The sequence below is a fragment of the Vombatus ursinus genome, unplaced genomic scaffold (genome assembly GCF_900497805.2).
Source record: "Vombatus ursinus unplaced genomic scaffold, bare-nosed wombat genome assembly UNPS02014825.1, whole genome shotgun sequence".
Taxonomy (NCBI): domain Eukaryota; kingdom Metazoa; phylum Chordata; class Mammalia; order Diprotodontia; family Vombatidae; genus Vombatus; species Vombatus ursinus.
In genome coordinates, this window is record NW_020954603.1 from 7,889,858 (window position 1) to 7,917,125 (window position 27,268).

The 27,268-nt window shown below is 54.3% G+C and overlaps 1 protein-coding gene across 1 annotated transcript; it reads right to left on the minus strand.

Moving 5' to 3' along the window:
- Nucleotides 1-1,982: 1,982 nt before the first annotated feature.
- On the minus strand, nt 1,983-23,764 carry ST3GAL3 (ST3 beta-galactoside alpha-2,3-sialyltransferase 3). Its single transcript, XM_027838072.1, has 7 exons — nt 23,653-23,764; nt 22,242-22,305; nt 21,373-21,468; nt 20,926-21,112; nt 8,119-8,265; nt 5,491-5,637; nt 1,983-2,503 (listed from the first exon to the last, which is right to left on the minus strand). The coding sequence occupies exons 1-7, from the start codon at nt 23,762-23,764 to the stop codon at nt 2,414-2,416; spliced, it is 843 nt and encodes a 280-aa protein (XP_027693873.1). The 3' UTR covers nt 1,983-2,413.
- Nucleotides 23,765-27,268: the final 3,504 nt, after the last annotated feature.

Consider the following 27,268-nt stretch of genomic DNA (forward strand, 5'->3'; position numbering starts at 1 on the left):
GGTCCCCTTAGACCATGGCCTGCCAGGACTTCGGCCTGCCGATTAGCAAGGGCCTGCAGTGTTCTTGAGGTGGACCAGCCCTTAGGTGGATTGGAGGTGAGGGCTAGGTGCAATTTGATGGGATGCTTTCTCCCATGAGAGTGAGCGCTGTCCAAGAGTGGAACAGGTAGCCTAGGGAGAGAGTGACACAATGTGGCAAACCGAGATTTAACTAAGTACCTACTATGTGCTGGTGCCAGAGAGGTAGTGAGAGCACCGTGAGGCGGGTGGGGAGCCACGCATCTCCCTGCAGAGGGTTTCATGCGGGGGCTGAACGGCCATCTCCAGAGACCAGGGCCTGACCCCCTGTACCTTGGGGCAGCCTGGGGGCCTTCTGGGATGTAGCCCTATGGTCCTCAGGGCTGGGCTCTGCTCTGCCTGACCCTGACCCCTGATGCCTTGCTGCCATCCAATGCTCCTGAAGGGAAAAGGGTATTGCTTGTGACTGCCTGTCTTCAGGCCAGTTGAGAACCTGCACCCACCCCTCTGGGCTGCATCCTCAGGGACATTGAGTGTCCAGGTTATAAGGGCCCCAATTTGGCTGCTGTGCTTGGTGGGAGCACGCCCCAGCCTCTTCCTGAGACACTGAGGCACAATCTTGGGGCCCTGTGGAGAGGCTTCCAAGACTCCCCTAAAACAGCCCCGAGCTCTGTAATCACTACATTGAGCTGGGGCTCCAGGGAGGGGACCCCGAGACAGGGAACCCAATAACAGCCCCTGCTTTGGGGCATCCTGTTAGAAGCTGATGGCTGTTTCCTCCCCCCAGGCAGAGCGAAGGCAGGGGCTAAGGAGGCCCCACTTGGTGGTAGCTTTGACAAAAGTGGCTCCCAGGGTGGCCATTTCTGGAGAGATCTAACCCAGGGTCTGGGGAGGCCTCGGTGCCAGGAGCAGGCAGAGCTTAGAGCCAGGGCCTGACGACCACTTCTGGTTTGACTCTCCTTGGAAAAACCAAATAGGGTTTTGCATTTCGTTAAATACCACACGAAGGCGTATCTTGGCTTCTGTGAGAGCCTGACCTTGTGCGGGGAATCTGATGGTGAGACACAGCGGAGGGCACCAGACCAGATCAGTGGGCAGGCTACCTCTCAAAAAGCGCTCCTGGCAGAGTTTGTGGGAGCAGGCCCACTGAACTAGGGGTGGGAGCCTGCCTGGCCCCTGCAGGGTCTCCAAGTTGGGTTGGGCTGGGCTAATAGAAGGAGCTGGTGAGACCCCAGGGGCCAGATATGATGGGGCAGGCAGACAGGGCTCTGCTGGGCTCTGGTGTGCACAGGGGGCACCAGGCTGGTGGGCCTCAAACCCTGCTAGGGGAAAAGGTGAGGAAGAGACCCAGGCCAGACTGCTGCTAGCTTTATTGCTCCTTGGCCCCTGAAGAAGGGATAGCACAGGCCCCACAGGGCCCTGCTCATCTGGGCCAGTCCTGGCCCTCTGGCCTGGATCCCACCCAGCAGTAGCAGTAGCAGCACATGGCCTCAGGGAGGCTAGATCCATCCCCTTGGACCCCAGGTCCTGCTGGGCCTCAGGGATTCAGGAACAGGCCTGGGCCCTGGAGCCCCAAGGTGCCAGGAGGCAGGGGCAGCTGCTTGCTGCTGCTGCTGCCGCTTCAAAGAGCTCAGGCCTCCTCTGTGGGCCTTGCAAGGCTCCAAGGGCTCGGGGCAGGTAGGGAATGGGGGGAGTTAGGAGAGGAGGGTACACCACTCTCTCTGCCCCTCCTCCCCTCCCTGGCTGGCTCCAAGCCACACCTTCTGCCAGGGGCAGGTCTAGGAATAGCAGACACCCCTCCCCCCCAGCTCCTCAGACCCCTTCTGCTGTTCCCTGACCCCATCCCCCTGGGGTGCAGCCCAGGGACATTCCCTATTTTCTCTCCTTGCCAAACACTGACCAGACTTCATGTCTTCAGCCTTATTTAAAAAATAAATTATCCCCCTTCCCTCCCTCCCCACCCCACTCTGCATCCACAAAATAAAATAAAATACAGCAAACACCGAGGCAAGAGACTTTCCCAGGGGCCCTGAAGGCCAGACCCTGCCAGCCAGCCAGTCAGGGCCCCCTACTCTCAGGCAGACCCCTTCAGTTCCAGGCAGGTCTCAGATCCAGGAAGGGTCTTTCAGGGCCAGGCAGAGCACCCCGTCTCAGGCAAGTTCCTCAGTCCCAAGCAAAGCCCAGTCTGGGGCCAGTGTTTCTCCCAGGAAGTCCTGCCTAGACGAAGGAGGCTAGGCAGGTTGAGGCTGGCACTGGTGGCCGTTGGCACTTGCCCACCCAGAGGCTCCTCGTCCATCCGGGGTCCAGTTACAAAGAAGGAAGGCGGCTCTCCCGTCACAGGCTGGGCCCGGCATCCTGTGGAGGCTGGTGCATCACGAGCCACGTCCGGGGCCCTTCAGATGCCACTGGTGAGGTCAGTGATGACACGGGCTTTTACCAGCTTCCGAAGGAACTCCTTCTCTCGCTGGATGTTATGTGTCCAGGACTGGAAGGGAGGAGAAGCTGGGTCAGCTGGGCTGCAGCCCCCACCCCTCACCCCTCGTCCCGGATCGGCAGGCCCGGATCCCTGCCTGCGACTCACTGTGGGCAGGGCCCAGCTCTGCATCACCGCTGGGGCTGGGGCAACACGCTCCATGCTGGAAGCCTGTTCCTAGAAAGGAGGGGGGCATCTTGTCCAGTCCGACCCCGAGCCCCATCCAGCTTCTCCCTGGCCCCACCACCCCAGAAGCCAGGCTGGATGTGGGTACTTGCATGGTCAAGAAGCCTCTCCTTGCATCAGGAGGCTGGTGGGGCTGGCTCTGTGCCTGGGACCCAGCAGGACAAACCTCAGCCTCCTTCCACAGGCCAGCTCTGACCAAGGGGCTGGGGGGCTGGGGACACTGGCTGATTCAGGACAGACCCCTCGGGGGCTGGGAAGGTGGGGCCCCAGGGCAAAGTCTTTGGCCATGAATGACTTCAGACATCTCCAGCCCTGGAAGGTCAACGGTGTGCCCAGAGATGAGAGGGCGCTGCCTAGGGATGGGGGGAGGGGCAGGGAGTGGGTGTGGTGGTGATGTCTGCTGGGTTGAATTGTTCTCATTTCTGAGGGGATGGAAAACATGTATATACCAGGCGCTTCTCCTGGGGGATGAAGACACTGTGTTAACTCAGAGTGGGGACGGAGCCCGAGCCCATGCCTGGCCCATCCATGCCCGGGGCGTGGGGAGGGAGCCTGGGCTGCAGCTTGGGCTGCTCAGGGGCAGGAGGAAGAGACGGGAAGGCCCAGGGACCTGTGGCTGCACTGACCAGGCTGGGTCATGCTGGGGACCTGGCCGGGGTCTGGGGGCTCCGTTCTGCCTCTCCTGGCAAGTGGTTTCCAAATTGAGATAGGAGGAAGGAGACAGGAAAGGGCAAAGGGCTGGAGGCATGGGCAGGGGCCTGGGACCAGGGAGCTGAGGGCCTCTGACAGGGGCTTAGAGAACAGGGCGGGTGGAGAAAAGTGGGGGAGGTTCCAGTGTGGAAGGAGGTCCTGAGGGCAGGACCAGCCGGGAACTTGCTGCTTGCCCTACCCCCAGCCCCCACCAGCTCCTGGGGCAGCTTGGAGCAAGGGGACGACAAGGATAGGACAAAGGGCCCCGGTCACGGCGCCTCGGCCTGTCACGTCTCCCAGGTGGGAGCTCAGGTTCACGCCCTGACTGATGGCACTCGCCAGTGAGGGCCTTCTGCGGAGACCCTGTGGCCACCATGCTCACAGTCACCCAAGAACCTCAGAGGGAACTCAGTTCAGCCCCTCCCCGAAACATCCCTCCGACGTAAACTCCAGCACCTCTAGGGACGGGGACATCATTCTCACAAGTAAGCTCACTGTGCTCGGCTTGGTGCTCAAGGCCCTCCTCCTATCTCTCCCCATGCACACCGGCGGCCTGACCCCTGGGCTGCCCTCACCTCTTCCCGGGTATCTCAGTGGGCTTAGCCCTGGCCCCAGCCTGGTTCCTGGTCCCTCCGACTCTGAGCCCCGGTACCCAGCAACAGGCTGCCTGCAGAAGGAGGGGGTGTGGGCCTCCGCTCCAGCTGCCCCCCACTCATCCTGGCCACAGGAAGGGGCCTCGAAGAGCAGCCCTCAGGCCGGGTCTGATTCCAGCTCCCTTCCCCTCTCTAGGCCTCGGTCTCCCCTCTGTGAAATGAAGCAGCAGCAGCCAAGAGTGTCTTTTAGCTTGCTAGCTCAGGACTTCTGAGGGGAGCCTAAAGGACCCTGTGAAACACACAGGCGGGGACCCCTGGCCCCGCAAGGAACCGAGAACCCCGAGGATAAAAAAGGTCAGCTAGAGCTGGGAGAGTGAGCCCAGCGCCTCCTCTCTGCCAGGAAAGATGCTAAGATGAGGGTCCTTAGTTACAAAATGCACGAAAAACCCGAGGTAACCTTTGCAAATCCAGGTAATGGTTGTATAAGGCGAGGGCCACACCCTCATTTCAGAAATAAGGAATCGACAGATCACCAGAGAAGGGTTCATTGTTCATGGTCGGACGTTGGCAATATAGTAAAGACGAGGGTACTCTGGGAGACTGAGGTCCCAGAGGAGAGAAGCTCGCCCTGGACCCAGCTCACACGGACTGCATGAGCTACAAGAAGCCCATCTGCCACAACATGCCTGACAAGCGGCCATCCGGCTTCTGTTTGGAGCCATCCTGGGATGGGGAGCTCACTACCTACCACCCACAGCCCATCCCTCCACCCCAGTGCAGCTCCTGACATTCGGCCTAATCTTACTGCTCAGGAGCTCTCTCCCACTCCCCTTCTAACAGAAGAATCTGAACCTTCCTTCACAGGACAGCCCTTCAGCCATGACTGGCCTTCTCACCGCTGGACTAAGAGCCTCTAATTCTGTCAGGCTCTTCCCCAGCCAGGGCGCCCTTCTCTGGAAACCGTCCTGAGCTGGACATGAGCCTCCAGAGGAGGGCTGAGGAGGGCACAGGACAGAGGGCGGCCACCTCCCTCCTCCTGTGCCCCTTCCCTGAAATTCTCTGGCTGCCAATCACACACCCCCAGCTCAAACTGCAGCTAACCAGGCCCCCTCCATATTGGACGCGTGAAGTGTAAGTGTTGACATTTATTCTGATTACATCTACTTGATCGGATTCAGCCCAGCGCTTCAGCCCGCTAAGATTTTCTTGGATTTTGACTGTCACATAGTACGCTAGCTCCCTCCCTCTCTCCCTCCTAGCTTTGAGCCATCCTCAGATCAGAAGAGTTTGCCTTCAGCCAATCACTGAGAAAAGCATAGAACAGTCCAAGGCCCCGTGGGGGCTGGCTGGCCCAGGGCTCTAGGCATGAAGAGCCAGGAAGGTCCCCAGGCCCCCACTACCACCTCCCAATGTACATATTCTCCAGTACCCAAGCCCCGAGAGAACAGAGGCAGAAATGACTCAAGAGTGGGCTTTGAGCTAGGACCCTCCCCCGGGACCATCCTCAGGACCCATAAGCCCCATTCCTACCTCCTTGATGGCGGCCATGCGAACAGATTCGTAGTAATGAAGGGGGGCGTTGGGTGAGCTCATGTCGTAGCCAAAGCCAGCCACTGCCACCTGGTCACAGCTGTGCAGGGCCATGGTGACTGCCACGGTGCCCAGAGTGGGGATGTTCTGGGGGATGAGAGTGTGTGTGTTGGGAGGGATTCCCCTCCCTCCCTGTTTCCCCAGAGGTGTCCTATCCCCCCCAGCCCACTGACAAGCCTGGGCTTTAGGTATTGACCCAGCCGCAACCCTCAGAGGCTCATTTGGGGAAGGCAGCAGGGTTCTCTGGGAGATGGAGGGGCAGGAAAGAGAGGCTGAATTCCCCATCTGGGATGAAGTCTCTCTCTGCTGTCACTACTGGGTCATGGCAACACTGTAACAGTGTTCCCGTTTCACCTCTGTCCCCTCTCCCGGCCTTGGGGAAAGATGGAGGTCACAGACAAAGATGTGGGAGGAGACCTGTTAAAAGGAGAGACAGAAAAAGGAAAAGGGGAAGAGATAATAAGGCAACAGAGAGAGGGATGCAAAGACAGAGAGAAGGGCAGAGCTAGAGATGGAGGGACAGAGAGAGACGCAGGGGAATAGAGACAGAGAAATGTAGAGGCCAGCAGAGACAAAGAGGCAGGAAGGGGCAGAGAGATGGGGCCGACTGGAGGCCAGGCCAGGAAGGGTTGCTGTGCTGCTGGTAGGAGGGAGGCCTCTTATGGCCTCACTGGTAGGTTCAGGAGGGGCCGGAGATGCAGGGCTCTGTCTCCCTGCGTATGTGAGCTCACCACAGGCCTGGCTTCCCTGCCCTCACTCCCTTCCTCTGTCAGGCTTTTTAAAACCTAAGTCGGCTGGCGAGCTGCCAGTGTGGCGACAGTGGTCTCTTTAGACAGGTCCTGCTTTTTCTTCTCATGAGGATGAGAGGGGTATGTGCTTGTATGCATGCGTCTGTATATGTTTGTGTATGTATATGTATGTACACGTGTGTGTTCAGGTATGTGTGCATTCAGGTGTGTTTGTATGTATCTTGTATACATGTGTGCTTATATGCACCGTGAGGTATGTTTTGTGTATGTACACGTGTGTTCTGTGTACATGTGTTTATGTGTATTGTGTATTTATGTATGTGTGTGTGCACGTGTGTGGCCAAGACTTCACTGAAAGCTCCTTCTCACCCTGGTGAAGGGCCTTCCTACAGGATTTGTCTCCTTCTGTGCCAGGCACGCCCCTGGAATTTCTCCTGAGAAATGCCCTGGACCGACGGCCCTTCCCTGTCTGATGAAGGGCCCTGCCCAGGGCCGTGCTCTCAGTGCATGCTGGACTGGAGGCCTCCCCAGCTCTCAGACTGGTTCTCTCTCCTCTACTCCACTGCAGTGCTTTTATTCTGAACTCTTCAAAACCACTGTCCCCAGCTCTGCACCAAGGACACATGCCAGACTTGGCCTGACTCTCTCCCCTCTGGGCATCACCCACTCTAGGACAGAACAGTCCCTCTCTGCCCACACAGAACCAGGGTTCCCGTCACTTGTGCTGGTCAGGATCTGGTACAGGATGACCACGCCCACCAGGTGGGGGCCTGGAGACTCTGCTTCTGAAGCACAGAGCCCTTCCGCCGCAGATTGGCTTTCCCAACACTCTGCCTTCCCTCCCGGCCAGCTTTGAGATCCCTCTCTGCTCTCTGGAGGCAGCAAGGTGGGGTGATGGTGTGGGGGAGGTAGGCAGAATGTAGGACCTAGTGTCAGGAAGACCTGAGTTCAAATCTGGCCTCAGACACTCACTAGCTGTGTGACCCTGAGCAAGTCACTCAACCTCTGTCTATGTTTCCTCCACTGTAAAATGGAAACAATAACAGCACCTACTTCCTATGGTTGTTGTGAGGATCCGATGAGATAACATTCGTAAAGCTCTTATTGCAGTGCCGGGCACACAGTAGGCCCCCCATGCCTGCGGTGTCCTCCTTTCTCACCGCCATCTTTGAGCAGCCCGTTCTGCACAAAGCCTCCCCCATCTGCCAGTACTAACACCTCTTCTACATGCTTCTACCTGCCCATGCTGCCTCCCAACTGAATGCAGGCTCCTTGAGGGCAGGCGCTGTCTCCCCTCTTGATCAATGCTGGCTGAACTTGCAGCACCAATCCACATGGGTGCCATGGGTTGTGACAGTCTGGCCCAGGTCGCTCAAAGGGAGGTCCTCACTCGATCCTCTGTGGCCTTGGCTGCCCTGCCCTGCCCTGGGGCTCTGCTGCCTTGCCCGGGCAGCTCCCTGCTCACACTCAGGGACCAGAGGTCCTCACTGCTCACTACTAGAAGGCCTTCTAGGGAAACCCCTTCTTTCCACAGACAGTGCAGCTGTTTTCCTGGTTATTCAGTCACACTGTGACCCACCTGATTTTAATCTCACCCTGGCCTGCAAGCGCATTGTGAGAGCCTCTGTCCAGTTGGAGATGCCCTTTTGGGCTGCCAGACTGGCAGCCAGGAGCGAGGTGAGGGCTAGGTGTATACATCCAGGAGTCATCCTCCCCGAGATGACACTGGCCCTGTGGGCATGTGCTCCTCCCAGCCTCATGCTCCTGTACCCCTCCCCTCCCTGAGCCCTCCTCATCCTGGCCCAGCCAGGCCTCTTACCCCCCGGCCCATTAGGCCATGGTTGAAGGGGAGTCCAATGAAACTGAAGGCAGCCTCCTGGATGAAGTAGGGGTTGAGGATGCGTATCTCAGGCGGCTCCTTGGGCACCCGAGTGGCCACTGACTTCCAGAAACCATCCGAAGCACTCTGGGAGGGAATGAGGACACAGTAAGTCTAAGAGGAGAAGAGTAGGGCTGCAAATGAGATTCCAAACATGTGATGGAGGCCTGAACGGTGTGAACCAAGTCCAGGAGTGTGAACGGGGGCCAGGAGGGTGTCAATGGGGAGAATCCATGTGACTGAGGGATCAGGGGTGTGACTGAAATGAGACAGCACTGTGAATGGGGGTGAGTCACAGTGGGGGTGGGAGAGAGATGAGTAGAAATGAAAAAGAGGTGTGAACGGGGATGGTACAGAAGTGTGAATGGGGATGGGAAAAAGGCATGAATGGGAATGCCACAGAGATGAGTGGAAATGGGGAAGAGGCGTGAATGGGGGTAGGAAAGGGGCATGAATGGTGATGAGACAGGTTGTGTCTGAGGACCAGGTAGCAGGTGAATGGGGGTATTCACATATTCAGGCAGAGGCCTGAAGGGGATAGAACTGGCTATGAATGAGGATGAGACAGGTTATGATTAAGGATGGGGAGGAGTGTGAATGGGGACGGGGCAGAGGTGTGAACAGCAATGGCAGAGGACATGACAGGGATAGAGGTGTGAATGAGGATGGCCCAGGATAAGGGGGGCGGTGAGTCAGTGGTGTGCCTAGGCTACATAGGAGCATTACTGGGGGTTGGGGCCAGGGTGACGAGGGATGGAATAGGGCTGTGGCTAGTGGAGGTCCAGCTAAGTTTGAAAAGCAGGCTCTGTGACAGTGCCATTCTGGGACAAAGGGGCCTGGGTCACCATCCCACCTCAGTGCCCAGGCTCGCCCCCCTCCCTGCTTCCTCCAGGGTGACTGGTCAGTCCTTCCTGATGACGTGCTTGCCCCACTCCCTCCTCCCTCTGGCCTCTCCTGGCCTGCCACTGTCTCCTGCGGGGCCTCTGCCTCCCTCGTCACGCTAGCTCACACTGCTGCTGCCTTGAGGGTGGTGGGCACTGTCTTGCTCTCTCTATTTTGTTTGCTTCCTTGCTCTGGCTTGATCATTCTTTCCTATAAGAAACCTGGAAAATGAAGACACAGGCAGTTAGGTGGGACTCCCTCTGCTCTCTCTGTCCTCGCTCTGTTTGCCTCAGCTCAGGAATTGACCAGACGCAAGACCTTTGGGCCTTTTTCTTGAGGCCTGTCTCATCTATAAAGTGAGGACATTGGGTCAGCTGGCACCTGAGCTTGTCCAGCTCTGACTCGAATCATTAACCTTCTCCCCTGGCACCCCCACGCCAGGCTCTCTTAAGCCTGCAGCCGAGGCAGCTGTTGATTACAGGGAAAAAGACATCTGGATTATAGAGGGAAACCTCATAAGGCAGGCAGGGAGAAAGGTGAGCACCACCAGGCAGTGGAGTCTGGCTTCCTGGGGAAGAGTACCCCACCTGACCAAAGACAGTCAGGGAGTTGGGCTTCCAGGGAAATGAGAAATCCCAGAATGCAGTATCACCACCACCAGTGGCTGCCAAACCACACACCTGTTTGCCGTCACTTCTCATGAGAACAGCCTAGAATATGGGGCAGCCAGCCAATCAACAGAAGGCAAACAGATAGAAGAGAAACCGGCCCTGCCCTCAGAGAGCTAACATTCTAAGACTCTCAGGAGCTGCCCACTTGCCCACCCATCTCTTCACAGGCCCACTGTGACTGGCAGGGGCAAAGAAGCCGAGACCCCTCTGGGCCACTCGATGCAGGGGAGTGGCAGAGTGGCACGTCAGCTGGCCTCGCGCACCCTTCTTGTGGGTAAGGCTGGAGGACCCCGATGTGGCTTCAGAGCCACGGAACAGATGGCTTCAGAGCCATGAACGGATCCTAACAGGGGCCTGATGAGCCTCAGCAACAGCGTAAAGTCGCTGCTCCACCATTCTACTGGCTCTGTGGGCCTCAGGCTCCTCATCTGTGAAATGGGGACAACAGCAGCTTAGAGCAGAGGGCAATTATACACCAGATAGAGCCCTGGGTCTGGAGTCAGGAAGACCTGAGTTCAAGTCAGCCTCAGACACTTCCTGGGTACAGGGTCATTGTGAGGCAAGTGAAGCCCTAGAGAAATGGGAATGATTATCATGAAGAGATGGATGTCAGCCTGGAGGGAGGGCTCCAGCAGAGTGTCCCAGGGATCTTTGCTTTGTTCTTCTATCAAAGTACTTTGTACACTGATGCTGAAGCACTCTGTACTTCGATTAGTGACTTGGATGAAGGGACCCATGGCAAGGCAACCCAGTTTGCAGAAGAAATTCAACAATTTGGTTCAGCAAACATTATGTGCCTCCTATACGCCATGCACTGTGCTCGGGCTGGCGACTGACCCAAGGGAGGGTCTGCTTTACTGACTGACCAAGCTGGGGTGGCCAGTTAGGACCTCCAGAGATGACGGACCCTTTTCTCTTTCTTGTACTTCTATTCCTGCACCAGCCCACCCCACCTCAGGTCTTTAAACCATGCCTTTTGACCTGCCCACCTGAGGCGGACACCCTTGTCTCTCCTATTGCTGCCAAGTTCCTGAGAAGAATGCCTGCTGGCTGTCTCCCCTCCTGCCCCATCAGTCTGGCTTCCACGCACACACCCCCCTCCCATGCTGGAGACATGGCTCCGACCAAGGCCTGACATTTCCCCTTCTGGCCGAATACAAAAGCCCTGCTCTTTTTCTCCTCCTCCTCCTCCCATCCTTCCAGTTCTCCCTGCAGCAGGCAGCACTGTCGGGCACCGCCCTCCCCTCCTGTAGCTCCCAGGAGACCCTTCTCTTGGTCCTCCTGTCCCTCCTTTGCTGGATCCCACATTCTGGTAACAAACCTCTTCACCTTAGACCTCTTTTATGGGCCTTCACCTTCTAGCACTCATGGAAACTCAGCTCCTCTTCCCCACCCCCAAGACCCTGCATCCCCAGCCAGACACACTGGGCCCAGAGGAAGAGGATGCTGACTGCCTGCTTCTCACAGCCTCTCCCCCTCAGAAGTTTGCTCCATCCATCTTCATTACCCTGCCAACATCCTTGCTACAGACTTCTAGCTCCCAGGAGTTCAGAACTCCAACCCTTGCCCTCAGTCAGTTCCTCAAACCTTGGACACGCCCTCAGGCACCCTGACTCCCAGGTCAGTCTCCAGCTGTGCTATGATCTGGGCCCTTTCTCCCCCCGGACGTAGCCACTCCAGCATCTGGAAGTGCTCCACAGCTGTCACCCAGAACTCAGACATCCCTCTCTATAGTCCTAAAGCTTCTTTGGCCTCACTTCCCCTGATACTCCATCCAGGTGCTCCCTTTCTTGTTCTCAAGGCTTTCACCCCCAATCATTAGAGCTGTCCCAGAGTGGAACAGACAAGCCTGGATGGAGGGTGGCATCACCACTTTGGAGGCCTCCAGGCCGAGGCACAGGGAGATCCCTTCCCCAGTTTGGTGATGTGGCTGCTTATGTCCCTCCTGACCCTCGACCGCTGTCATAGCTCTGGCCTTTTCTCCCCACGGACCTTGACCTTATGATTGATAAGCCCAACTTCATACCATCCTCTCTGCTGGAATCTCTCTTCTTTTGTCCTCTGACCTCTCATGCCTCACTGACCCTCAGCTCTGGGCTGCCCCCACCATCCACCTCCTCACTTTCTGCTGAGGTACTGCTCACTACCACTAAGCTAAGGCACACAGCTTTGTCAGGACTCCCGGACCTATCACAATCAATCAAAAGTATTTATTAAATGCCTACTATGTGCTAGGTCCTGTGTCAGGCAGGCACTAGGCCTACAAGGACCAAGGATGAGACAATCTCTCCTCACAAGGAGCTCCTGTTCTAAGTGGGGAGGCAAGAAGTACACATAAAAATATGTACAGCATAAGTATATTGTGAGTAAATAATACATATGCAAAGTAATTCAATACAAGGTTGTTTGGGAGGGAAGGCACAAGCAGCTGGGGGGCGGGTGGGTGTTATTTCTCCTGGGCCCTCACCTTCCCTGACTGATTCTCAAAGGTTATCAGCATTTCTAAGTCTCTAAGCCTGCCAGCCTCTCCTCAGTCCGCATCCTCCCTGACCTCTCAGCCCACCTGCCCCTCGCAGACCCTTTCTTCCCTGGGCTTCCATGCCCCTGCTTTCTCCTGGTTTTCCTACCTCTCTGCCTGCTCCTTTGCTGGATCATCAGTCACGATGCCTGCTTGTCAAGATGCTGTGGCCTGAGCCCCTCTTCTCCCCCTCCATCAGGAATTTCATAACTTCCATCTCTTCTCTCCTGAGCTGCAGCCCCACATTCCCGCTGCTAGGCATTTCCAGCTGAATGTTCTCTAGGCATTTCTGCACCCACATGTTCTCCCAGAAGCCCTGCTAAGCACATTCTGCCTATGGACTTCCCTATTTCAATTATGGGCACCACTCACAACACAATTTGGATCACAGCTTAAAATACAGGCATGACAGGCTCCTGGCCAGGGATGGAGTACAGCTAAGGAGGACTGATAAGGTATTTGCTCAGTCTTGCAAATCTAAAAAGAAAGACTTCTACCTGAAAAAGAAGGGGGATGGAGAAAACTGCCAGTGTCCATCCTAGCTAGACACCACAGAGGGCAGCTATATCGTAGGAGTGTGAAGAGAGGCAGTGGTGACACCCACAAGTTCAAGAAAGAAGATACGGTTCAAAGAAAAAAGCCATCATAAAGCCCAAGCCTCAGTGTCTGTATGCAAAAGCACAAAGTAGAATGTCCTGCAGATCGTAAGGCCGGGAGGCAAATTTGATCCACCAAACACCATGGAGCCTCGGTGGGATGAGATCCATGACTTGAATAGGGCTCCGGAATCACATACCTTCTTCAAAAGAAACTGGATAGGGAAAGAAGGAGTGGGGACAAAGGAGCATTGTCTGTTAGGAACATACACGTGTCACAAAGCCCAGGAATCAGAGCCCATGGAGAAGAGTCAGAGAGGAGCCAAAGAGACGGTCATGTAGTAAGAATCTGTACTGTCATCAGAGTGGACAATGGACCGCTGGGAGAGAAAGAAGAGGAGCCTGGGAAACGGACCAGGCGACGGGGCAACGTCCGGCATTCAGACACCTAGTGGAGGTCTCTCTGCCAAAAGCAGTCCAACCCAATTCAATATGCCTTTATTAAGCAGCTATATTGTGCTAAGGGCTAGGTGCTAATCACTGGAGAAAGGTAATGAGGTGACCCAGTAGATAGAGCCTGGAGACAGGAAGACCTGAGTTCAAATCCAGCCACAGACACTTACTAGCTATGTGACCTTAAGCAAATCACTTCACCTCTGCTGCCTTGGTTTCTTCAGCTGTAAAATGGGAATAATAATAGCACATACCTCCCAGGGTTGTGGTGAGGCTCAAATATTTGTAAAGCACTTAGCAGAGTGTCTGGCACATAGTAGGTGTTACATAAATGCTAGCTAGTATTGTTGTGGTTGTTATTCTTATTATTATTATAAAAATAAAAGCAAAACAGCCCCTGCCCTCCAGGAGCTTATAATGTATTGGGGCGTTACAATATGTATTTAGACAAAGTCAATCCAAAGTAATGTTGAGAGGCAGAGAGCATTAACAACTGGGGTGACTAGGAATTGGCCAGTGCGGGTGGCACCCAAACTGTGCTTTGAAAGCAACTGACGATTCTCAACAGTGGAGTTAAAAAGGAGGGCATTTCAGGAGTGGGGACTACTTGTGCAAAGGCAGGGAGGTGGGAGGTGGATTTTGCCGTGGGAAAGAGCTAGCAGGCTGGCTGGACCAGAAGGCAGAGCACGACCGTGAAGAGTGAAAAACAGTCAGCAGCGCCCTGATTTGCTTCTGACCGCTTCATCCTTCACCAGATGGAAGAACCAATAAGGGAAAATTCTATTCTGGGCCTGATTTAGAAATGGAAACGAAACATGCAAGTCAGGAAGGACATGGATCCCAAGAGAGACAGCTCCATTGGGTCCAATGTTGGTCTGAATCTAAGAAGATAAAATAATAAGGGTAAGTGAACGTTATGACGTTTAGATCCAAAAATTCTGTTTCACAAGCAAAAGATGGTCAAGGCACAGCCTGACAGCACTCTGAAAAGGATTTGGGGAGGAGGGTCAGTGGACCAAAAGCTCAATTGAAGTCAACAGTATAACATGGCAGCCCCCAAAGCTCAGGCCATCCTAGGCTGGGACAAGGTTGGTGGGGGTGGGGGAGGGGTGGGGTGATCCTGGTAAATTCTGCCCTGGTCAGGACACATCTGGAAGACTACATGCAGTTCTGAGCACATTTGAGAGGTTTCCTTAGCGCTTGGAGAGTGTCCAAAGAAAAGAGTGTAGGGCAGCACAAAGCCTGGAGATCGGACCATATCAGGCCCAGGCAAAGAATGGAGGAGGTGTAGCCTGGAGATAGGAAGGATTGGGGGGAATATGAGAGCTGTCTTCAAGGATGTGAAGAGCTGTCACATGGAAGAAGGAAGGGGACAAGCAGAGGTAGGGAGACCCTCGCCAATCAGATGGGCCAGAGGCAGTAACCCCGAAGTGATGAATGAGTCCATCGCTCCAGCGTGAGGCAGAGAGTTGGTCTGTGTTTTGGAGATTGAGGGTGACCTGTGTCTCAGCTCAGGGGATGATGCCCTCGATCCATGGCACTTTCCTCACTAGGACTTCTGAAGGCCTTTGGGAAGGTGCTTCCCAGGGGAAGGAGGCATGGCCTGGTGTTGGTTCTAAAACAGCCTTACACAGGCTTCGAGGAGCCTGAGGCTATGGCCCCTCCCCTGCCTGGCCCAAGAATACTGTACCTGGGCAGGCCTTCAGGACTGATGAGGAATCACCCTCTCACCCTGGGCCCTCCCAGGTACAGAGTCACGCTCTCTTCTCATTCCCAAAGCAGATTCCAGATGCCCTGCACCCCCCCAGTCCCTCACTTGCCTTACCTCTGTGGTCTCAGGCTGCAGATGCCACTCAAGGCAGCTCCCAGGCCCCCGAGGCCCAGACACTTAGCTAGAGAGGCCAAGCCTAGACCTGGGGCCCTGGGGGAGGGATTCCTGATTGCTGAGTAGCTATTTACCAGACACGGAAAGCCTCCCCATCCTCACCCCCTCCCCTACACACACAAAACTCTCCATGCAGTCTGCCTGTCTGGGAGTAGAAGCTCCCAGGGGTAGAGGGCAGGCGTGGGTCGGGGACCACACCCGCTAGAACAATCCTCCTCACTCTCGCCCACAGGATGGAGGAGGTCCAGGCTTCAGGCCTGAGTCTTTCACGGGACAAGTCAGCCAAGCAATAACACATTTCCTGTCTTGGGAGGAATGAATGAGGAAGTGGCAGGTGAGAAGCTTGGTGGCTGGGCTGGGGGAGCAGCTGCCATCAGGGCATCCTCGTCCTCCTCTCGTGGCTAACTCTGACTTCTGGCAACAACGCTGTGCAACGCGGTGGGGCCTGGGAGGATGCACCTGCAGCATCCCCTCCTGCTCCATTCTAAGACACGTTTTCCTGGCATTAAGCCTACATTCTCCTCTTGAGCACTGCTCCTGGCCCTGCCCTTGGGGGTGCCAAGCAGGACAAGTCTACGCCCCCACAGGACAGCCGTTCACATATCTGAAGGCAGCTCTCCTGTTCCCCTGAGTCTTCCCTTCTCTACCTCCTTCAATCCCCCCTCCCCTGCCATGGACCCGAAGCCTTTCTCTACTGTGGTTGCCCTCTTCCAGACCTTCCCTCACCGGCTTCTCAACGGCCTTCCCAAGCCACACCACAGAGCAATGAGCACTGCTCTGGGTGCTGAGGACACTCCCCACCAGGCCTGGAAGCCCTGCCCGAGATCCCGTGAGCCTCCCCGCTGCCACAGCTGGGGGTTATTAGTGTATGGTTCCTGTCGCAAGGACTATCCTGGCCGTTCCCATGCTCATCAACGCCCTCTTCGTGCCCTGCCCTTGCTCTGGCCTGCGTCTGCCTTTGGGGAAATCAGGGCTCCTCATGCCGCCACATCAGGCTTTTCAGACAGCAATCTTCATCAAGATCATTTCTCTTTGTATCTTCAGAATTTCATTCCCAAGCACTCTCCAAAGTCCCCAAGGGCTGACTTCTGCTGATACTTTTAGTGTGGGGGGTCCCAGCTCTCTTTCCTCTGACCCTTCCCAATCCAATTCACTCTCCCCCAATCCAGGGCACATCCAGGCTAGCCCTGACTTTGCGAGAAGAGAAAAAAAAACACACACACACACTAAATGCTTCCTCCCAAGATTCCTATCGTAAGCTTCAGCAAACATTCTTCCTAGTTGCTGAGAATCTGATGCAGAAGGCAAGCCAAGAAGCTCAGAGCTGCTCCTTGTCCCCCATCTCACGTCTACCATGATCCTAAGCCCAGGGCGGCATCTGCTGCCCAAAGCCCTCCCCCTTCTCCTTCAGGACACTTCACTCGGGGACCTCCTCGACCCCCGTGGTTTCAACAATCCCCTTCAGGCTGATCACCCTCATATCTACCCCTCTACCTCTCCCCTGACCTCCAGTCTTGCATGTCCAACTAGTCAGTCATCTCAAACCGGATGTCCCGAAGACTTCTAAACTCACCAGGTCCAAAACACAACTCACTGACTTTCCCTCCAAACATACCCCATCTTCCAAACTTCCCTATCATCATGGAAGGCACCATCATCCCCAGTCCCCTAGGCTCAGGCTCCTCACTTTTACCCCCCAGGGGATAGGAGTACCCTCTATTGCCAAGGCCCATGGTTTCTACCTCCACAACATTTCTCCAATATGCCCCTTCTGTCGTCTGAGACTGCCCTGACCCTGGCGCAGGCCCCCATCACCTCACCCCTGGACTACTGCCCCAGCTGCTGGGGGGTCTGCCTGCCTCGAGTCTCCCCCCACTCCAGACCATCCTCCACTCAGCTGGCAAAGTGATCTTCTAAAGTGCAGTCCCACATCTCACCCCACCTCCAGTCTATAAGCTCCAAGGGATCCTGTCACCTCCAGCATCCAATATCAAATCCTCTGCTCTCCCTGACCCAGCTCCTCTCTACCTTTCCAGCCTTCTGGCACTCCCTCCCCTCCATGTACTTTGTATCCAGTGACACTGGACTCCTTGTGGTCCCTCCATCTCTTGACTCCAGGCATTTTCTCTGGCTGTTTCCATGCCAGGACACTCTCCCTCCTCACGTCTGCCTCCCAGCTCCCCTCAAGCCCCAGCGAACAACCCGCCTTAAAGCCAGTGCCTTCCTTCTAGTCACTGTCTCCAATTCAGCCTAGCCATAGCTTGTTTGTACTTTGTTGTTTGCCTGTTGTCTTCCGTATTAGACTGTGAGCCCCTCAAAAGACAGAGAGTGTCTTCCGCCTTTCTTTGTATCCCCAGGGCTTAGTACAGTGCCTGGCATACAGCTGGCATTTAGCCAGTGTTTACCGACTGACTCCTCATCTATTTCCTCCTTCTGTCTCAGTGGTATCTAGTCTGCTCTGAGGACAATTTGCTTCTGTCTCTACTAACTGCCCTCCACTGTGCTTTCTTCCTCTGGTTCCTGGTCCTCCTCACATAAGTATGCACTTCTTCTTACTAGACAGTGCTCCTTTGTCCTCACCGCACACACATTTTAAAGCCCGTCCTGTTTCCTGCGCATAAAGTGCATGCTCCCAGTTAATGGCTCTCATCCCACCAAGTCTCGGTGGCCATGGGGAGATCAAATGTGCCTCCTGGCCTCAGCTTTCCTGTTTGTCCTCCTTTGTGCCTCTGCACAGACACCTGAGGCCGCTGACTTCTCCTTTCTTAAATTTCTGGGTTTCTCCACTGCTGTTATTCACCTTCCTGCACTCTCACTGCTCTCTGCGGTATGTCTGGGACAGGGCAGTTTTCTCCTTTCCCCACCTTTTTCCAGTGGAAGTCTTTTTATTAGATTTACAAATTCCATCTTCTCAGTCCTTTTTAGCTATACTCCATTCCTGGTCAGGAGTCTGTCATTCCCATATTTAAGCTGTGGCCCACAGATCCGCTGTTCACCTCCCTATTCTGCCTTTCTCTTTGGAATTGCCTTAATCTCTCCTCCCTTTCTCAGCCAAGCTCTTAGAAAAAGCTGCCCACACTCTTGGCTTCCAATTCCTCATCTCTTACACATGCTTAACCCTCTGTGGTCTGGCCTCTAACCTCAGCACTTGGCAGAAATCGCTCTCTCCAAAGTTACCAATGATCTCCTAGTTGCCAAATCCAGTGACCGTTTCTCCCTCCTCATCCTTCCGGCCCCTTCTCTTCTGAACTCCCTGCCTTCCGCCCAGTCTCCCAGGTTCGCAGCTTTGGGCCTGCCTCAACTCTTCACTCAACATACTCTCCAGATCTAATCAGCTGCCAAGGCTTATGGCGTCTGCTTTCTCAGTATCTCTGTGCCCCTCTCTCTCCACACACACACAGACACACAGACACACACATACACACACGTAACATCCACACATGAACACGCACATCCACAGTCACACACACATACACGCACACACGCACACTTAGACATACACACATATGCACAGGCAACATCCACAAACATGCACAGTGCATCCACATCCACACACCACGCACACACACGCATACACATATACACATATGCACACACACGCACACATACACACATATACACACATACACATATATGCACCCACACACACACACACACACATACACACACCCCTCACCTGAACTACTGCACTGACCTCCTAACTGGGTTCCCTGCCTCCAGGCTCTCCCCACTCTTCCCGCTCCAGCCCATCCTTGTCACGGCTGTCAAAGTTCTCTTCCCAAAGTACAGATCTGACCACGTCACTCTCCTGATCCTCCAGACTGACACTCCAGAAGCTGCCTATTAGACACACTCCTCTATTTGGCAAATAACGGTCTTCAGAGCCTGGCTCCAATCTGCCTGTCTAGGCCCCTTCATATAACTCTGTGGTGCCCCCACAGCATCTAGGTGGTGCAGTGGGTAGAACACTGGCCCTGGAGTCAGAAAAACCTGAGTTCAAATCTAGCCTCAGACACTTACTAGCCATTAAGTCACTAACTAGTGACCCTGGGCAATTCACTTAACCTCAGTTGTAAAGTGGGGATAATAACAGCATTTTGTCACAGGGTTGTTGTGAGGACCAAGTGAGATAATCCTTGTGAAGCACTTGGCACAGTGCTTGGCACGGCAGGTCCTTAATGAATACTCGTTGGTTGCTCGAGTAATAGAAGCGCCAGCTCTGCCCCTAGGGCTCTCCCTTTCCACCAGGACCGTGAGCAAAGCCTCTCGGCCTCTTCTGCCAGCATTCCCTTTGTCCATGAGTCACTGCTGTGGGTGGCAGGTACCTCCGCAAGTGTCCAAGGTAGGACGGGCCTGGCAAATGCCAGACAGCAGCCGCATCTCAGGGGCCCTGCTGCTGAGGGGGCTGCTTGCGGACCCTAGGCAGGCTCGGGCTGATTAGAACAAGGTCTAGGAAGCCAGGATGAAGATAAGGAGGAGGAAGGGCTGGCAGCTACAGGAAGGAGCAGCCCCACCTTGGGAAGTGGACGGAGGCACCCAAGTAGACTCCCACGATCACGTTTCCTAGAGAAACTTAACAGATGCAGAGCAGAGACAATGTCCGGGAGGCCCAGAGACACAAGACTGCAGACAGCATCGGCCCCTGAGTGTGTGAGCAGGGAGGAGGGCACACGGAGGCGGGGCTCTGTGCTGGGTAGAGAGCCAGCCAGACTCGGCCTCCGCATGCCCCTGGGCAAGTCTCTAAGATGATAAAAGGCAGAGAAGCCGTCATCCCTCTCTATCCTGGCACCTTTCCCATCAGAACACAAGGCAGCGACAAGTAGAGGCAGAGGCAACAGGCCTGCAGGGAACCAGGCATGGGAACTAAGCCTGGGTAGGCTGAGGGCATTGGTGAAGGAGCTGGAAGGACCACATGAAAGGCATGAAGGGGAACAGAATCGCTGGCGTTTTTACCGTGACCTCTTCTCACTGCAGCCCCAGGAACAACCACCTGGGGCTCTCTTACCACCCACCAAGGCTCCAGGCTCCCTGTGCCAGCTCAGGGCCTGCCTGCAGAGGGCTTACATTCTGCAACAGATGGTTTATGCCAGGTAACCCTAGAAAGCAAGACTCCAGCAGCCAGTGCCAAGAAGGACCTCAGGGGGAAGGTGGCCCTTGAGCAGAGCCCGACAGGAAGATGGGGATTCCACACCAGGCGGATCTGAGTTCGGATCCTACCTCAGACACTTACGAGCTGTGGGACCCTGAGCATTTAGCCTCTCCCAGACTCAGTTACCTCATCTGTAAAATGGGATAGCACCTGCTTTCCAGGATTTTTGTGAGGATCAAAGGAAATGACACACTTTGCACACCTTAGAGCACTCTATAAATTTGAGGCAATAGCGACAATACCCCATCTCTGTAGCACTTTAGAAATCTTAAACTGCTATCCTGGCGTGCCCCAGAAGGTGGGCTTTCATCCCTGAAGCCCCAGCGATGCCGGCAGATTCCCCCCTCTCCTACCACGTTCTGGGGAATGGTATGTCCACCCTTTGGGCTGCCACCACATTTGGCCCCTGACCCAGCACAACTAGGGGGATGGTCAGGAAAGCTTAGGGGGCACCCTCGGGGCCAGGAGTCATTTCCCAGTGGGCAAAGACTCTTGGGAACCCCTTCATCGGGTGGCCCCTGGGGCAGACGGACAGTGGGAGGAGGGTGGTGCCACAGTGGGCGGCGGTCAAGGGCCCGGAGTGCCAGGCTCACCACTTTCTCCTTGTAGACAATGTACTTGAGCCATTTGAAGTCTTGCCACTTGAAGCCAGCCAGGACAAAGAGTGAGTCCTTCTCATACTCCTCCGGCCGCTGCATGGCACCCTCAGGGTAAGTGATGCGCAGGGTGGTCTTGCCCCCAACATCCTTCTCAAAACCCTTCACCGGAGCTGAGTTCAGCCTAGTGAAGTATGGTCAGTGTTGGTCCCGAAGCAGTCCTGCCAGATTCCTCCTCTTCCCACCCCCGGCTCCCAGCCTCAGTTTCCCTATCCACAGCAGCTATAGAGGAAGCAGCCTACGGTCCTTGTCCTGCAAGGAGGATAGAACCACAGGAACCAGCAGCCAGTCCTCATCGGCAGGTAAGGGCCTTGGAACACTTTTGAGGCCCGACTACCCTGCCCCCTCTCTTTGCAGCAGGGCCCCACCCTGCCCAGAGCTCACCTGACCACAATGTCATAGTCATCGATCCGAGCTCCCAAGGACTTGTTGGCAAGGACACCTCCGTTCCCTATGATAATGCAGCGGCGGCAGCTGAGGCTGTGGGGGGAAGAGCCAAGGCCCCAGGCCATGATGCTCGGCCACCCCAGCTCCCCCGAGCCCTTAGACTACCCGTCTGCCAAGCCTGATGCCAATGCTGATGCTCCTGGAGCTTCAGACATTGTCCGCCGGAGAGCAGAAAGGGGAGTGGGCATGGGGGGAGGTGTGGCCCAGCACACTCCTAGAACCTTGTTGCTCTCAGGCCAGGAGGCGAAGTCTCTGGGCTGTTCTCTGTGGGTCCTATTCTGTGTGCATCAGTTGTCTGTCCCATTGTGCCGGTGAGGGCCTCAAAATGGTGGCATGGGAGCAGAGAGGAAAAAGGTGGGGAGAGAAGTAAGTAGAAGGAAAAGAAAGAAAGGAGGACAGAGCAGAGTGGCAGGGAGAGGAATGTGGCTGCGCAAGGAACTCTCTGCCCAGTGGAGACTTTAGAAGGCGTGTGCAGGGGCAGTCCATGGAGGATGAAGGCAGAAGCCTGGGCGGTTCATAGAAGCAGAGCTTCCTCAGGTCTACGAGCGCTGCTCTAATGTGGAATGGGTGGCCTCTGAAAGGAGGGAGGGAGGGAGGGCCTTCCCACTGACGGTCTTTGTCAGGGATGGAGGGGAGGGCCTCCTTGTTCAGGTCTGGGTTGGACACGGGGCTTCTGAATGCTAAGAGTCTGTGACTCTGCAGAAAAGAGGGGAGGGCCAAGGAGGCCTGAAGAAGGTGGGGGAGGCTGGGCAGGGACCCAGGCTCCAGGGTCCTAAGGGGGCCCATGGGCTCAGTTGCGGCCTTACCTGTCCAGGGCAGGTGTCAGGCGGTACTCTTTGGTGGCTGACAGGATGGCTTTGATCAGGTTATCTGTGGGACAGAGAAGGCTGCTTTAGAAGGGTATCTGACTCTGGAAATCCTCCTCTGCAAAGACCACTTGGAAGCTTCACTAATGTAACCATAATTTGAGCTGTGATCGCTAGGGAGCTGGGACCTGAGGTCTGAGGCTAGGGGCCTGGACACCTGTGCTCTCTCTGGTGGGAGAAGGTGCTCAGTATTCTAATATCTCTCTAAATGTCCAGCTGGGCTTCTGCGAGGATCATCCCCAGAGGAGTGGCTACCTGCCCCAGTGAAGGACCCATCTGCATAGCTCCCCCCACCCCCGGGGTGGCTGCCCCAGCGGTCAGCACAGCCTGCTGGGCTCTACTTCATCAGTCTTGGCCTTGGCAGCTAGGCTGTGGGCTTCCTCTCAGCTCCTTCCTCCCTTCCCAATGCCATTCTGCCCCTGCAGCTCCCCCTCATCATGGCCTTCCCCAGACCCTTCTCTGGTGCAGCTCTGGGGATGCCAGGGAGCCAAGCTGAAGGCCGGGTTGGAGCCTGGGCCAACCAGAGCCAAGGCAGAAGGGCAGAAGGTGGGCAGGCTGCCTCACTCCCACAGGCCATTTCTAGAACCCAGGCTCTTCCTTCTGCATGTGGGCAGGATGGTGCAGAGCTGCTCCCTTTCCCAGAAAGTCATCATCGTGCCCCGGAAGACAGGTCGCCTCCCCTCTGGGCTCAGGGGGACACAATGAACAGTCTGCACGCTATGCTCGCACGTGAAAGGATGTGTGCATGTGTGTGCATGCGCACGTGCCTGTGCACATGAGGGACCTCCTGGGCTTCTGCAGGTGTCCATGTGGGCCTGAATTTTAAAAGTGTGCTTGGACTTGGGGACATTTACGCACACACATGAGAAAACATGCAACCATGTCATCCCAGCCCCTTTTTTTATGGGGGGAAAAATGTGAGGGTCCAGTGACATTCCCAGGGAGGGAAAGAGACTTGGCCACAGTCTCCCAGCCAGACCTCAAATGCTCTGCCTCCTCATGTCTACTCCAAAGGTCCCTGTTTCTAGGCCTCCCCTGCCCAGCCTCCATACACACTTAGGAGACACACATATTTGTCTGCCTGTGGTTCAGAATATAAGCTCCTGGCGGGGGGGCAGGAGCAGTTGCATTTCTACCTTTGTCTCCCAAGTGGCAGGCACAAAATGGGGACATTAACAAACATTTGTCAAGTGCCTGATGTCCAGATCCGGCCTCTCGTCCCCAGCCTGGTTCCCTTCTACAGGGTCCGGCTCTTAGGGCCCAGGGAAGCCAAGCACTCAAGCTGAGCATCTTGCTGCCTGGGTCATGCTGACCCTCTCAGATGTCAGGGCCCAGGCCCCCCCCAGCCTACCTTGTCCTTTAATTCCAAACGGTGGCACAAAGTCTCGGATGCGGGCCCACTTGCGGAAGGAGTCATCCAAGAACATGGGGGCAGGCCTGGAGAATCTGGGGAAACAGCCCATCAAGCCTGGTTACTCCTCTGGGACAGACTCTGGCCCTCTCCTCTCAGGTGGGGAGCAGGGGGGAGCCTGCTTCTCTTGGACATGGCTAGCAGACAAGTAGATCGAAACTTGACTGGCCTCAAGAGTTGGCGAGCAAAAGTGCTTGGGAAGAAGAAACGCACCTGACCAGAGCAGACAGGCAGCCTGATGCCCTTGGGGAATGGAGAGTTGGTCCAGATGGGGAAACTGAGGAAGATGGGGAGGAGGGATGGTTGAGCAAGCACTCTCACCCAGGTCTGGGACACGTCATCTAGGAACATCATCTGTGGTGTGCTGAGTCATTCTAGCTCAGGGCCTGGCCCCACCCTGCCCACGGTCACCCTGCCTGGCACGGAACAGGGCAGCCAGTGCTGGCCCCCGGCCCCTTCTGCTCCCTTACTGCTTCCACTGGTTGGTCCTTTTTGTTTTGTTTTGGTTTGGGGTTTTTTGCATTTTGTTTTTTCCCAGTACCTAGTATAATTTTTATTTATTTATTTAGTTAGTTTTCAACATCCACTTTCATAAGATTTTGAGTTCCAAATTTTTTTTCTCCCTCCCTCCCCCCCCCACCCGCCCAAGACGGTGAGCAATCTGATACAGACTAAACATGTACGATCATATTAAACATTTCCATGTTAGTCATGTTGTGAAAGAAGAATTAGAACCAAAAAAAAGAAGAATCAGAACAAAAGGGAAAAACCACAAGAAAGAAAAAAAAAAGAACAAATAGCATGCTTCCATCTGTATTCAGACTCCATAGTTCTTTCTCTGGATGTGGACAGCATTTTCTATCATGAGACTTTTGGAGATGTCTTAGATCCTTGCATTGCTGAGAAGGGCTAAGTCTATCAAAGTCAGTCATCGCACAACGTGGCTGTTACCATGTACAACGTTCTCCTGGTTCTGCTCACTTCACTCAGCATCAGTCCATACAAGTCTTTCCAGGTTTTTCTGGAGTCTGCCTGCTCATCATTTCTTGTAACAAAACAATATTCCATTACATTCATATACCATAGCTTGTTCGGCCATTCCTCAGCTGATGGGCATCCCCTCAGTTTCCAGTTCTTGGCCACCACCAAAGGTGCTGCTAAAACATTCTTGTACATGTGAGTCCTTTTCCCTTTTTTATGACCTCTCTGGGTGGTTGGTCCTTCTTAATAGTCATCGTCCCCAGGCAGAAGCAAAGGGCCTTGAGTGCAATCCCAGGAGCAGTCTGAGAATCCCAGTGCAAGCAGACACCTCAGAAGTACCCCTCCAGCGATGGGGAGCTCACCACAGCTTGAGGCAGCAATAACAACAGTGCCCTTAAACTTCCCTCAAGTTTGCAAAGCACTTTATACGTCCGGTCACATCAGAGTCTCCCAAAGTGAGGAGGGGCATGTGGGTACTATTAGCCCCATTTTACTGATGAAGTCACTGAGGCACAAGGAAGTGTCAGAGGCAGGACTTGAACCCAGGTCTTCTTATGTGAGCATTCTGTTACTCCATACTGCCTCTGAGATCTAATGGAAATGTCTCTGTTTAATTTTGAAAGCCCTTTAAACCCTGGCTCCAGCGCAAGCTTTGCAGCCCCTCACTAGACACTATGCCCTGCCACCTCTTGCACTCTGCCAAATTGGCCTTTTTCTCTGTTCCTCATTTATGACATTTCATCTCCCACCTCCATGCCTTTGCATGGGCTGTTCCCCATACCTGGAATGCCTTCCCTTCTTATCTGCTCCTCAGAGTCCCTCTCTATGTTCCTGATGTAGCTCAGGTACCACTTCCTGCAGAATGTTTTCCCTAATTCCCCCCATTCCCAGCTTCTCGTATCGCCGTCCCTACCACACTACACCTCGTAGTGAACAGCTTTGTACCTATTTGTCTTCATTCTCAGTACATATGTTGCATATGCTTATACAAGGTGTCCTTGTTGGCCCCCCATATGATTAGGGATTATTTTATTCTTTGTCCTTGTATCTACAGTGCCTGGCATACAGCAGGTGCTTAAAAAATGCCTGTTGATGACCTGTGGCAAAGCAACAGTGAACCTTAGAGGTTATGCTCCCTGCCAGGCTGGCAGCCCCAAGCTGTACCAGCTGATAATATAAATGGGCCACCCTCCAGGGCTCTGCTGTCCTGATGTGTGACATGGCCCAGCTCTACCTAGCAGGCCACAGACCATCAACTAGCCAGTCATCCCCCTTGCTCCCTGCGTGAAGGCAAATTTAGATTCGACATCAGAAAAAACTTACTGAAAGAAAAAAAAAGAAAAAACTTGCTAAGGAAGCTGTTTCTAAGTGCTTAATAAATATTTTTTATTGAACTAATTTGTGCTTCTAGGCATTATCACCTCATAGAGCAAAAAGAAACAGTGGGAGGTAAAGAACGAGTTCAAAGAAATCTTGGTCAAAGATTCAACTAAGCAAAATCATCCCAAAGATGTTTAAGAATAAATAAGAATAAAAAAACAAAAATAGAAGAAAAGTGGAAGAGATCTGCAAAGCTGATTATCATCAATTGTTTTCACCACAAAGGTCAACGGAACCACCTGCCCCACCTGGCCTCTGACCCCACAGCTCTGGACATGCTTACAGGGGACACAGAAATAGCTCTAAAGAGAACAAAGATGGGAATGGACTAAGGGAACAATACAGAGGAGATCTACACTGGCGACAACACAACTGTGAATGCATCAAAGAACCAACACACAAGGTATCTGAAGAAGAGGAAGACGCCCAAGACACTTTCACCAGTGATATTCGACAACGGACCACATCTTTAAAAAGGCGGAGAGAATGCAAGATCTCTCAATCAACACGCAACGGTCTACCACATGCCATTCCTTCTGCTAAGTGCTGGTGATGCAAAGCAAAGCAAAAAAAAAAAAAAAAAAAAGCCCCTGACCTCAAGAAGCTCACGCAAAGTCTCATGGGAGAGAAAACGTGCAAATAACTACACATACAAGATACACAGGTGGCATTTATATGGCTAGCTATTGCTTTAAGGGTTGCAAAGTACATTACAAATTTTATTTCACTTTATCCTCATGAAAATGAGAAAGGTGCTCTTATTATTTCCATTTTACAGATAAAGAAACTAAGGCAGAGGGTGGTTAAGTGACCTGCGCAGGGTGACACAGCTTGTAAGTATCTGACTCCAGATGACCGTGCCTCCTGGCTGGCCCAAGACATAATCAGGGTAGGTAGATGGCAACCTTGCAAGGGAAGGCCCTGACAGCTGCTGGAGCCCACAGCTTTGGACTCAGTCTTTAGCTCACTGTCTGATGATCGCAAAAAAGCACTTGATTCAGCAGAACAGTGTCTCGCCGGCTCTTTCCCCACAAAGACGTGTGTCTCTCATCCACGTCCATCAAAACCTTCTGACATCCTTGGATGTACCCACAGCAATGACCCTGAAGGCACACTCGAGGCCTGGGCTGGGCAGCCAATGGAGGCCCCCAGCAAGACCAGAAGGGATCAGACCCAGAAGATGGTCACCCAGCTT